This window comes from Mustela nivalis, assembly GCF_964662115.1.
Source record: "Mustela nivalis genome assembly, chromosome: 2".
Lineage (NCBI taxonomy): Eukaryota > Metazoa > Chordata > Mammalia > Carnivora > Mustelidae > Mustela > Mustela nivalis.
Window position 1 is genome coordinate 40850527 of NC_139021.1, and position 13992 is coordinate 40864518.

General features: G+C 35.4%; 1 protein-coding gene across 1 annotated transcript in view; it reads left to right on the forward strand.

Moving 5' to 3' along the window:
• VIRMA (vir like m6A methyltransferase associated) overlaps nucleotides 1–13546 on the forward strand; it is a 58390-nt gene extending 44844 nt beyond the window's left edge. Inside the window, exons 17-24 of the mRNA XM_082722809.1 lie at nucleotides 8–140; nucleotides 6011–6163; nucleotides 6639–6799; nucleotides 7335–7431; nucleotides 9661–9827; nucleotides 10286–10617; nucleotides 12146–12289; nucleotides 13199–13546. Coding sequence (XP_082578935.1) covers nucleotides 8–140; nucleotides 6011–6163; nucleotides 6639–6799; nucleotides 7335–7431; nucleotides 9661–9827; nucleotides 10286–10617; nucleotides 12146–12289; nucleotides 13199–13353 — 1342 coding nt within the window. The 3' untranslated portion in view covers nucleotides 13354–13546. The remainder of the gene's footprint in view (nucleotides 1–7; nucleotides 141–6010; nucleotides 6164–6638; nucleotides 6800–7334; nucleotides 7432–9660; nucleotides 9828–10285; nucleotides 10618–12145; nucleotides 12290–13198) is intronic.
• Nucleotides 13547–13992: the final 446 nt, after the last annotated feature.

The window sequence follows — 13992 nt, forward strand, 5'->3', positions numbered from 1 at the left end:
TTTACAGTTCTTTAAGGAAAAACAGTAATGCTTTGCATAGTTTACTGAAACGAGTGGTCAGCACATTTAGTAAGGACACAGGTGAACTTGCATCTTCATTTTTGGAATTTATGAGACAGATTCTTAACTCTGACACAATGGTAAGTGTACCTATGTGTATATGTGTATTTTTTAAATTTATAAAGTTCATTGTAAATTAAAAAAATCACTTGTGTTCAAAAGTATCTTAGGATGTGTTTTGAAAGTTTGAACTTAGTGTTTTTCTGTGCCCTTATCTCACTATAAATGCAAGTTTCTGATATATAAAAAAGGTGTTTAAGAGCAGAAATTACTAAACTCTTTTTAAATGTATTAAGCATCATTAATTTTTGAATATTCTGATGTGGCAGCTTAAATAGAGAGCTACTACCCATAGTGTCTTCATTTTTTTTTTTTAAAGATTTCTTTATTTTGGGGCGCCTGGGTGGCTCAGTGGGTTAAAGCCTCTGCCTTCGGGTCAGGTCATGATCTCAGGGTCCTGAGATCGAGGCCCTCATCTGGCTCTCTGCTCAGCAGGGAGCCTGCTTCCTCCTATCTCTCTCTGCCTGCTTCTCTTCCTACTTGTGATCTCTGTCAAATAAATAAATAAAAATCTTAAAAAAAAAAAAGATTTCTTTTTTTTTTTTTTTTAAAGATTATATTTATTTATTTGTCAGAGAGAGAGAGAGCACAGGCAGAGTGGCAGGCAGAGTCAGAGCGAGAGGCAGGCTCCCCGCGGGGCAAGGAGCCCGATGCGGGACTCGATCCCAGGACGCCAGGATCATGACCTGAGCCGAAGACAGCTGCTTAACCAACTGAGCCACCCAGGCGTCCCGAGATTTCTATATTTTTTAGAGAGTGTGAATGCATGAGTAGGGGAGGTGCAGAGTGAGAGAGAGAATCCTAAAACACAGTTCCCTCTGAGCTTGGAGCCTGACTCGGGGCTTGATCCCAGGATGCTAAGATCATGACCTGAGCTGAAATTAAGAGTTGGATGCTTAACTGACTAAGCCACCCAGGTGCCCCTTCTTTGATTTTTTTCTATTATTTTTCTGTTCTCTATTTGGTTATTTCTGCTTTTATCCTTACTGGTTTTTTTCCCTTCTACTTGCTTTGAGGTCAATTTACTCTTCAGTTTCTAATTTCTTCAGGTGGAAGTTTAGGTTATACTAATTTGAGATTTTCTTTTTATTTATGTTTTTCTTCTTTTTAAATGTAGGCATTTATAGCTACAAATTTTCCTCTGTACATTGTGACATGTCATGTTTTTGGTTTTGTTTATCTCTAAGGATTTTCTAATCTCTCTTGTAATTTTTTCTTTGATTCATTGATTATTTAGATGTATGTCTAATTTGCATATAGGTGTGACTTTTCCACATTTCCTTCTGTAATTGATTTCTAACTTCATTCCTTTGTGGTCATAGATCATACTTTGTTGAGGCTTGTTTTACAGTATAGGGTGTGTGCTTTCCTGGAACATATGTTCCATGTGCCCTTAAGAAGAAATGTGTCTTCTGCCACTCTTTGGTGGCACCTACTGTACATGCCTGTTAGGAGTAGATAGTTTATTGTTGTTCAAGCCTTCTGTTTTGTTGTTGATTTTCTGCCTAGTTGTTCTACCCACTTCTGAAAGTAGGGGAGTGAAGTCTCCAACTGTTACTGCTGAAGTGTCTATTTCTCCCTTTACTTCTGTCAGGTTTTTGCTTCCAGCATCTTGAGCTCTATTTGTCAGGTGCATATATGTCCATGTTTGTCTTCCTGATGGATTGATGCTTTTGCTATTATAAAGTGTCTTTCTTCATCTCTAGTAATAACTTATGTTATTACACTTATGTGTAATAATAACTTATGTCTAAACCTTTATTTTGAATTACTGGTACAGCCACTTTAGCTATGTTTTATTTATTGTTTGTGTGGTATATATTTTTTCTACCCTTTTACTTTCAGTCTGTTTGTATCTTTCAATCTTAAGTGTGTCTCTTGGGCACCTGGCTTTTCTAGTTGGTGGTGCATGCAACTATTTATCTCAGGATTGTGAGTTCTGCCCCATGTTAGGTGTGGAACCTACACACATACATACATAAAAATGTGTCCCTTGTAGATACCATATAGTTGGGTTGTGTTTGTTTTACATTCTGCTAATTTCTTTTGATTGTTATAATCAATTTATTTATGTCTAATTACTGATAGGATTTATATCTGTGTTTTGTTATTTACTTCCTATATAACCTTTTTTCCTCTTTATTGTATCTTATGTTAAATAGATATTTACAACTTTGCCATTTTAACTTTTTTTTTTTTAAGATTTATTTATTTGTCAGAGAGAGTGTGTGCAGGAAGTGGCAGGCAGAGGTAGAAGCGGGCTTGAGCCCAATGTGGGACTTAATTTCAGGACCCTGGGATCATGTCCTGAGCTGAAAGCAGACATTTATTCAACTGTGCCACCTGGGCATCCCCATTTTAATTTTTTTTGTTATTTCTTTTGCTTTTTTTTTTTTTTTTTTTTAGTTATTAGTGGTTTCCTGAATATTACATTTAACACCTTAATTGAATACGGTCTACTTCACATTAATATAACATAATTTTAGTAGTATATAAAAAATGCTACAGTATACCTTTATTCCCTTCCTTTATGCTATAATCATGCAAATTACATTTTTATACATTATGAACCCCTCAACACAGTTTTAGCATCATTGCTTTACTTTGTTGTCTTTTAGTTCAATAGGAAAAGAGAAGAGTTACAAATAAAAATGCGTTAGTATCAGGTGCCTGGATGGCTCAGTGGGTTAAGCCTCTGACTTCAGCTCAGGTCATGATCTTGGGGTACTGGGATCGAGTCCTGAATCAGGCTCTCTGCTCAGTAGGGAGCCTGCTTCCCCCCGCCCGCCTACGTGTGCATGCTCTCTCTGTCAAATAAATAAATAAATCTTTAAAAAGAATATATGATAGTATTGCCTTTTACCTATATATACTTTACTGACATTTTTTATTTTTTCATATGGATTTAAGTGGCTGTTTAATATTCCTTCATGTCATTTGTTTGAAGGACTCCCTTAAGTATTTTTTGTGGAATAAGTTTGCTAGTGGTGAATTCTCTCTTTAAAAAAAAAAAAAAAAAATCGGGCCCCTGGGTGGCTCAGTGGGTTAAGCTGCTGCCTTTGGCTCGGGTTATGATCTCAGGATCCTGGGATCAAGTCCCATATCGGGCTCTCTGCTCGGCGGGGAGCCTGCTTCCCTCTCTCTCTCTCTGCCTGCCTCTCTGCCTACTGTGATCTCGCTCTGTCAAATAAATAAAATAAAATCTTTAAAAAAAAATCTAGGAATGTCTTATTTCTCCTTCTTTTTGAAGGATAGTTTTGTCAATTATAGAACTCTTGGTTGATAACGTTTTTCTTTCTGCATTTCAAGTATGTCTTCTTTCTAAATTTTGGCTTCCACTGATTTCTTTCTTTCTTTCTTTCTTTTTCTTTTTTCTTTTTTTTTTCTTTTTTAAAAGATTTTATTTACTTATTTGGCAGAGAGAGAGATCACAAGTAGGCAGAGAGGCAGGCAGAGAGAGATGGAGAAGCAGGCTCCCTGCTGAGCAGAGAGCCCTGTGCGGGGCTTGATTCCAGGACCCTGAGATCATGACCTGAGCTAAAGGCAGAGGCTTAACCCACTGAGTCACCCAGGTGCCCCTCCATTGGTTTCTGATGACAAATAGTTAATCTTATTGAGGATCCCTTTGATTAGCTGAGTCACTTCTCTTTTGTTGCTTTCAAGATTCTCTGTCTTTGGGGCACCTGGGTGGCTCAGTGGGTTAAAGCCTCTGCCTTCGGCTTAGGTGGTCCTGGGATCAAGCCCTGAGTCAGACTCTATGCTCGGTGCGGAGCCTGCTTCCTCCTCTTTCTCTCTGCCTGCCTCTCTGCCTACTTGTGACCTCTGTCTGTCAAATAAATAAAATCTTTAAGAAAAAAAAAAGATTGTCTGTCTGGTTCTTAATAGTTTAATCATGATGTGTCTGAGTATGAATTTCTTTGAGTTTATTCTCAGAGTTTGTTGATCCTTTTGGAAGTATAGATTAGTGTTTTTCATTAAATTTGGGGTGTTTTCAGCTATTAATTCTTCATATATTCTTTGTGACTCTTTCTCTGGATTCTTATTATATGTATGATGATGCTCTTGATGGTACCTGGAAGGTCTCTGAGGTTTTGTTTGTGGTTCTTCATTTTTTTCTGTCTGTTCCTTAAAGTGGATCATCTCAGCTGACCCATCTTTAATGTTGAGCCCCTCTACTCAGTTTTTTATTTCAGTTACTGTACTTTTCTACTCTAGAATTTATATATAGGTTTTTAAAAATTAATTCTTATACCTTTACTGATATTTTCTTGCAGAGTATTGCATCAGCCTTCTTTCCAGTTTCCTTCCAAACATTTACTTCTCTCATATTTTCTGAAGAGCTCTGTCTGAGTTCATATCTTTATAAATCAGACCTCAGATCATGTCCCTTCATCTTAAAATAACTTTTGGTATCTGTTAAATAAATTCCAAACTTTTTAGCATGGCATTCAAGACTATTTACTCTATGGCCAAAAAGCTACCTTTGCTACAACTTCTTCCTTAGAAAACATTTTATACTATGCCATCATCCTTAAATTTCATACATATATACACTTTCCTTGTGATGCTTTTCTTAACTTTTGGTCTCTCTTTCTCTCTCTCTCGATAAAAGTAATCTGTTCATAATTCCTGTTTAATTCATCCCTCTTTGTGAAGCCTTTGAGATCACTTTCTTTCTCTACACTTTAAAACATGTTATTATATTTCTTTTTCATAGATCATTTACAGGCCTTTTTACCATTTCCCACCCCTCTTTCTGAATAGGTCAGAAAGCATGTCTTTCCATCTTTTTCCCAGAGTATTGATACAATGTCCTGTATGATTTAATACAAGCCTTATATTTAATATTTATTTATAATTATACTATATAAAATATTTATAATTAACATTATACTTAATATACAAGCAGTATATTTAATATGAAGCATGTGTTTAATACAAATAGCTGTGCTTGACAAATGAATAGAATTTGATTTGAAACTATGTCACAAATTTGATAGAATTTTCATTTTCATTTTCCTGAAATAATTTTATATAGTATTGTTTTTAAAATCTTCTTAAAAATTCTTTATTACTATTTCTGTTAGTATTGTATATACAGAATACTTCAAATTGTGCTAAATTTGACCCTAGATTTTGTGAGACGGCTTTCTTTGTATGGTGACAGATGGTAACTAGACTTACTGTAGTAATTAGTTCTCAATGTATACAAATATTGATTCACTGTTGTATACTGAAACTAATATAATACTGTGTGTTAATTAGACCTAAATAAAAATAATAAAATAAGATTGTGTTGTAAAGATTTGGAACTACTTAAGTGTTCTAGCATATGTGACAATGTGGATAGATTTATTTTCATGAATCAAGACTTGGTTAGCTGGATGAATTTTCTAATATTAAATTATTGTCATGCCAAAACTCATTATATTATATTGTTTACTTTTTAAAGCAAGAAATAATAACTTTTTTCATGACAGCATATAGCCATAAATATGGTAGTTACTGTTTTCTCTAGTTGTTTGCCTTAACTCCAGAAAGATAAATTTAGGTTCCATCAGTTCTTTATTATAGTAGGCATTTTATTGAGTATCAGTCAGTATATTACATGTCCTGCAAGTGCCATTGTATTTGCATTGGATGTTTTTGTTGAGAAATCTGCTGCTAGTAAATTGAGTATGTGTGTTTACCTGTTTATTTTTTGAGTCTTACTCAAAGAGACGTATTTCAGTCTTGAGCTGACTTTCTTAAAACTAGCCATTTATATTAATGTAAAAACCAAAATATTGAGGGGAAGATTGCAGCAAATGGCTTAAATATCTGAATAAGTTTGGAAGCATCTTTGCAAATTTCTCTGCTCTCAAATTTAACTTGTATGTGACATTTACAGGGATGTTGTGGAGATGATAGTGGTCTCATGGAAGTAGAGGGAGCTCATCCATCACGGACAATGAGTATTAATGCTGCAGAGTTAAAACAGCTTCTACAAAGCAAAGAAGAAAGTCCAGAAAATTTGTTCCTTGAACTAGAGAAGCTTGTTTTGGTAAAAAAAAAAAAAAAAAAAAAATAGAAACAAGATAAAAACAGTTCAATCCCAAGATAAATTTATCTTCTCTTTTTGACTATACAAGTTTTTCATAGTGGCCTTTTTAGATAGTGAACCCTCAGTTGGTACTTAAAAAGTTTGAAATACTCTTTAAATTAATAATTGGGGTGAAATTCTCCATACTAATATGAACTAATATGAATCTTAAGGAAGAGGGCAATAGTTTTTGAATTATCTATTGTTTGAATGCAGGGTGCACCCTGCTACCCTTCTTCAGAAATAAAAGGACAAATGTTTTTCATGTTTGTTTTATTTGAACATGTTTAATATTAAGTTGATAAGTTTTTGATGGTATTCCAAATTTCTTAGTAATCAAAAAATACAACATTTTCTACTAAAGAATCAGTAGATTATGGGCATAAATGTTCAAGTTTTACCTGCATCATCTTACTCTGGTTTTGTCTGTTTCTAGGAACATTCAAAAGATGATGACAATCTGGATTCTTTGTTGGACAATGTAGTTGGACTTAAGCAGATGCTGGAATCATCTGGCGATCCTTTACCCCTTGGTGACCAGGATGTAGAACCAGTACTTTCAGCTCCAGAATCTCTCCAGAATCTGTTTAACAATAGGTAAAATAAACAGTTTTCTGGTTAAGTAGATAATGTCTATTTAATGACTGGGGTCTAAAGAACTGTTTTTCTGTAAAGGACCAGATAGTAAAAATTCTAGGCTTTGTAGGTGATGTTTGGCCTCTGTTGCATATTCTTCTGTAGCATCTTGTTTGTTTCTTATGGCTTTTTTAAAAACTTAAAAACTTTAAAAAATAGAGCATTTCTAGCTTATTGGCTATATACAAGCAGGTTTGCAGAATGGGGGCCATAGTTTACTGATCCCTGTTCTAGAGGTTATATGCTTCTTGATCTTTGAAGCACTGTACTTTTGAAGCATAATGACTATTCAGTTTGATGGAATTATTTGGAAAAATTAAATACAGTTTTGTATGTGTTGGTACAATATAATAAACTTGGTTTTTAAGTACTTATTTTGCTAATGGTTTTGAGGGTAGCATTTTTAATTGTACCTTCCACAGATTTTGCTTAGAAGGTAAGCTAAAATATTTGATTTTGGAATTAAGTGTTTTACCAAATACCTCTCTTGTTCTAGGACTGCATATGTGCTAGCTGATGTCATGGATGATCAGTTGAAATCCATGTGGTTCACTCCATTTCAGGCTGAAGAGATTGATACAGATCTAGATTTGGTATAAATAATTTTATTATTAAATATTAGAAAAAAGTTATTGTTGATTTTTTTCATTTTTTATGTGTATTGTTAGCACTAAAACAAATTAGATAGTGTATGCCTGTTAAAAGCCCATGTGAGGACAAGCACTGCATTATTTTTGTATCAATTACCCACTAATGGTATCCGGAACACTCAGTTCTTTCTAGTTAGATTGTATATTTAAGAATGAGATTTTTTTAACGCACGAAGTATGTTTTTGCTAAAGTACTCTGAAGCATTTTTCTTGTATTTTTAGGGTATAAAATAGAGAAAAGTATCCCCCAAAATTACAGTTCATTTGGGGTTTAAGGAGAGGAATAGTATTTTGGCAGTTTGCTCTTAATTTGGGGGAAATGTAAAGAACTTGCTTGTTAGTATAGGTACAAATGCTCTTGAACATAATGCTGTGAACAGGTAAGAGTATAAATAAACATTTAAAATTTAAAGCACTCTGATTTATGCTTCTCAGACTGTATTAGGGAGGATGATTTATTACATATTACTGTACCATGTATTTTTTTTTCTTGATCAAAAAAATAAATATATTTGGATATTCTGTGGTCCAAAGAGTATTAGTATTTATCATATCTCATTGCATATGAGACTAAAAGAATTATTTACTTTACGTTTAAGGTATATTTAATATATTGAAGGCTCCTTTCCCTTTTTAAAAAATATTGCACAAGATTTTATTTAAATTGCGTTAAAGGGGCGCCTGGGTGGCTCAGTGGGTTAAGCCGCTGCCTTCGGCTCAGGTCATGATCTCAGGGTCCTGGGATCGAGTCCCGCATCGGGCTCTCTGCTCAGCAGGGAGCCTGCTTCCTCCTCTCTCTCTCTGCCTGCCTCTCTGCCTACTTGTAATCTCTCTGTCAAATAAATAAATAAAATCTTAAAAAATAAATAAATAAAAAATAAATTGCGTTAAAGAATTAATTCCTCTTGGGGTGCCTGTATGGCTTAGTCAGTAGAACCTAATGACTCTTTTTTTTCTTTTTTATTTATTTTTTTGAGAGAGGGTGAACAAGAGAAACAAGCAGGGGGAGTGGCAGAGGGAAAAGCAGAGTCCCCACTGAGCAGGGAAGCCTGACACAGGGCTCAATCCCAGGACTCTGAGACCATAATCTGAGCTAAAATCAAGAGTCAGACTTAACCAACTGAGCCACCCAGGCAGCTCCAGCATGTGGCTCTTGATCTTGGGGTCATGAGTTCATACCCCATGTTGGGAGTAGAGCTTACTTAAAAATTTAAAAACAAGACTTAATTTCTCTTTTAGTGTAAATTGTTCAATGATTTTTTTAGAACTGCTCTGTCCAATAGAACTTTATGCAGTAACAGAAATATTCAATAACCTGCGCTGTCCAGTATAGTAGCCATTAATCTTAAGTGTCTGTTGAGTAATGAAATGTTGCTGATATAACTAAGAAACTGAATTTTATTTTTTATTTAATTTTAATTAATTTAAATAGGCATGTGTGGTTAGTGGCTACCATATTTAGTATCACAGATCGAAAATATTTGTGTTAGAAGTTGTTGTTTCATAACTTTTATGTCGAAATACAACTATCTTGCGATGAAGATTAGAACTTTACATGGTTTGGAAAATTTGGGGTCTTGGGTTTGCTAAATTTAAATAAGACTTAAGTAAACATAATTTTTTATTTCTTTGCAAGTAAACTTAGGTTAGACCATCACTTAATGCAGGGAACTTTGAGAACTGTGGCACAGAATCCTTTTATTACAGATATTGTGACTATACAAGGCTTACAAAGTATGTTATTTTCAGATTGTTTTGGAAGAGTTTTGGAGATGCTACTTTGTTAATTTATATAGATAAATCCTGAGTTCCTGTCAGACAGCAGACAGCCCTTCTTTGGGGAGAAATGCCACTCTACCCCACCCCAAAATGCATCTGAATTCCTAAGATTTTTTTCTTTAACTACCAATGATGTTGCTTTTTGAAAAGACGAAGGAAAGGGATGCCTGACTGGCTTAGCTGGCAGAGCATGCATGTTGGGTGTAACGATTACTTAAAATCTTAAAAAAAAAAAAAAAAAAAGAAAGGATGAGGGAAAGGAGCAGACCTATAATTTATTTATTATGAGAGTTAAATATGATCTATAGGAAATACGAATTCCTGTAATAGAATGTTACATTAGTAATTAATGTAAGATATATTTCTCATTTTGTTTAATTTTTATGACTACAGGTGAAGGTTGACTTAATTGAGCTCTCTGAAAAATGCTGTAGTGACTTTGACTTGCATTCAGAATTAGAGCGCTCATTCTTGTCAGAGCCATCATCTCCAGGGAGAACTAAGACCACTAAAGGATTCAAACTTGGGAAGCACAAGCATGAGACCTTTATAACTTCAAGGTAAAATTAATTATACGGAAGATCTTGATTGTGGTCATGGAAGCTTACTTATTGTTATGTACTTTAAGATAGCCACATAACTATAGAGAAAAAAGGAAGGTGATGTAATACATGAGTCATGAATATTGTTTGGATTTTTTTTTTTTAAAGATAATATTTTGACCAGGATATACCCAGTACATTTGTCACCTTGTTCTACTTTATGAGACTTTGGAAGGTTTGAACAAGTGGTGAGCTGTATTATTTTAAATAATGGTTAATCATAGCTATAGAATGTGAGTACCATTCTTAGCTAGTTTTGTTGTGTATCCCTGGAGAGTAACAGATATTTGCACCATTAACACAACTGAATGAAGAAGTAATTGAAATGGAGTTTTCAGTATTGCAAACTTTAACTTACATATTCACTGGAAATTTGAAAAAAAAAAAGTTTTCATGGAGTGTTTTTGTTTTAATAGTGGGAAATCTGAATACATTGAACCTGCCAAACGAGCCCATGTTGTGCCGCCACCAAGAGGAAGGGGCAGGGGAGGATTTGGACAGGGTATACGACCCCATGATATTTTTCGTCAGAGAAAACAGAACACAAGCAGACCACCATCTATGCACGTGGATGACTTTGTTGCGGCTGAGAGTAAAGAAGTGGTCCCTCAAGATGGAATACCCCCACCCAAACGGCCACTCAAAGTATCACAGAAGATTTCTTCTCGTGGTGGATTTTCAGGCAATCGAGGAGGACGGGGTGCTTTTCACAGTCAGAATAGGTTTTTCACACCACCTGCTTCAAAAGGTGACTTTTTAGCATTTCTTTTTAGAGTATTGGCATATTAGAGTATTGAATAGAAGTGATTTAGATGTAAATGATTCCAATGAAGTATTTTTCAGTTATTACAATTAAGCTACTACCTCATACCAGTGGTTAACTATTTGCAGAGTACTTTATTGGATAGAAAAAATCTTTAAGTTAATGTTTAATTAATTGCCTGTTTAGTGATAAGTTTAAAAGAAGTCACTTGGCTAATTATGTTCTCTTTCACATTGGGAATTGTATTTATCCTTTTTGAGAAGTATCTATACATTCTGAATAGTATCTGTAAGTTCCACTTACCAACAATTTTTTTAGGATTTTTTAAGAGTTTCTTTATTCACTTGAGAGAGAGAGAGAGCAGGAGCAGAAGCATGAGCAGTGGGGAAAGGGAGAAGCAGGCTCCCTGCTGAACAGGGGGCCCAACATGGGCTCAATCCCAGGATCCTGGGATTATGACCTGAGCTGAAGGCTGCTGCTTAACCAACTGAGCCACTCAGGCAACCCCTCTTAGGATTCTTTCATGTAGTTCACCATTGGGTCCCTTATCTACTTGCTTCTTGATGTTCTATTTAATCCTTTTTTCCCCATAATTTTATTTTTTATTTATTTTTAAAAGATTTTATTTATTTATTTGAAAGAGATCACAAGTAGGCAGAGAGGCAGGGCACCTGAGCTGAAGGCAGCGGTTTAACCCACTGGGCCACCCAGGCACCCCCTTAATTTTATTTTTAAGTACTCTCTATAGCCAACATGGGGTTCAAACCTATTACTTCAAGATCAAGAGTTACACGCTTTACTAACTGAGCCAGCCAGGCACCCCCATTTAATCTCCTTTAAATTGCTTCAAGATTTTATCTGTTACTGAATTCCATTTCCAACGTTGTACACCTGTGTCATACTTATTTCAAAATGCCATCCTCCATATGGGACCTAGGGCGACCACTGCACAGCAGAGCTTTAAACACAAATCTTATTTCTTTTTAAAGCTACAGTTATGGAATTAACAAAAAACCCCACAAAACTTGTTTTATGGATTGTTAAAGGTGGCTGCTTTTAGTTATTGCATGACGTTTTTTGCTTCTGTGATTTATTAAACATTTTTTTTTAAGATTGTATTTATTTATTTGACAGAGAGAGACACAGTGAGAAAGGGAACACAAGCAGGGGTGGTGGGAGAGGGAGAGGCAGGCTTCCCACTGAGCAGGGAGCCCGATTCCAGGACCCTGGGATCATGACCTGAGCTGAAGGCAGACGATTAACAACTGAGTCACTCAGGGGCCCCTGTTAAACATTATTCTTGTTTAAAAATGCTTCAAACTTTTAGAAACTATCTGAGTATACTTGTAGAAGTTATACTTTAGGTTATACGTGGAACTCCATCCCAGGACCCCAGGATCATGACCTGAACCAAAACACATGCTTAACCAGCTAAGTCACCCAGGTGCCCCAAGTGTTGAGTTTTTGTAATATAACTGAAGTAGTAGATCTTGATTGTGTTATCTGTGTTTAGGAAACTACAGTCGTCGGGAGGGAACAAGAGGCTCCAGTTGGAGTGCTCAGAATACTCCTCGAGGAACTTACAATGAAAGTCGAGGTGGCCAGAGCAACTTTAACAGGGGCCCTCTTCCACCATTACGGCCACTTAGTTCTACAGGTATACATCCTTCCTAGTTGATACTGCTGAGAGAGAGAAGTGAATCCTTCTTTTCAAATTGTTGGATGTCATATACTCTCATTCTGGGAGAAAATATTTTCGAATATAGATTTAGTATTCTAAAGGGAGTTTAATTTTGTATCTGCAAATGAATGCTCAATGTGTATTTCCTTTAGGAATAATCAACATTGGATTCTGAACTATGTATAATCTGGGCAGTTTCATAGTTATGTGCTCTATTCTTTGTAATCTAAAAGATTTTATTTATTTATTTATTTATTTATTTATTTATTTGAGAGAGAGCATGAGCAGGAGGGGCGGAGGGAAAGGGAGAGAGAATCTCAAGCTGACTCTGTACTGAACCCGGAGCCCAACACAGGGGCTCAATCTCACAACTGCGAGATCATGACCTGAGCTGAATTAAGAGTTGGACACTTAACTAACTGAACCATCCAGGCATCCCATGCTTTATTTTATATTTCAATAGTGAAAGCCAATCCTTAAGGTACTTTTTTGACCAACATATTTTAATAAAGAGATACCTTCATATAGTATATTCTGTTTTTATTTACAATATTGTCTTGTGTGTGTAAGCATGTAACCTGTTTTTCCTAAAACACTACTATATCAAGTTCGGAACTCTTCTGATCAGAAGTAGCTTTTGGCTCCACTCCAAAGCACTTTCTTTTTTATAACAGCTTTATTTGAGATACAGTTCTCACATATCATACAATTTAATTTAAAGTGGACAGTTCAGCAATCTTCACCATATTCACAGAACCAGCACACGGATTTTCAAGGGGCAATGAGTAATTTCTGTCTTAATTTGAGTTCAGTTTTATAGATTACATTTCTATAGTGGGAAAGGAAAGGATGTTATGACTAAAAATTATATTTTTTCTTTTATAGGCTACCGTCCAAGTCCTCGTGACCGTGCTTCCAGAGGTCGTGGGGGTCTTGGACCTTCCTGGGCAAGTGCAAATAGCGGCAGTGGAGGCTCAAGAGGAAAGTTTGTTAGTGGAGGCAGTGGTAGAGGTCGTCATGTACGATCCTTTACACGATAAAATTTCTTTTGGGAACATCCTGAGTGTATATGAACATTTCATGAGGACAATAAAAGTAAAATAAGACATTAAAGGACCAACTTAGACTAAGCAGTTATCTGGAGACATCTGAGAGAATATTTTTATCTGAAGAAAGCAGATTTTGTTTGATACCTAACACAAGATTTCAATAAAAATGCAAACTTTGTATGTATGTTTGTATATATTTTTTTCCCTTTCATATATAACTGTTTACAGAATTTTTTAGGTAGAAAATGAACAATGAAGTGACTTTGGTTTTAGTGTATTTTTGCCTATGCCACATATGCCCCCGATAGCTTTCTCAGCTCATGGTGCCCTTTAGTGTTTCAGTAACTTTTTCACAGCACACCTAAGCCAAGTTTATTAACAGTTGGGGTCAGACAACTTAATAACAATTTCTGTCATAACCATGAGTAACTGTGAACACTGCCATCTTCTCAAACCTTGGAATAAGCTTGGACACCATCAGTATCATTTTCTCTTCCACTATGCTGTTTGCATAGTACTTTTTATCACAACTATTAAAAACCTGGTCTTGCAAAGATATACTGTCATGGAAAAATATTGAAAATATAAAGTATCTTGAGCTAGTAGTTTGTGTTATGTCTAACAGATATG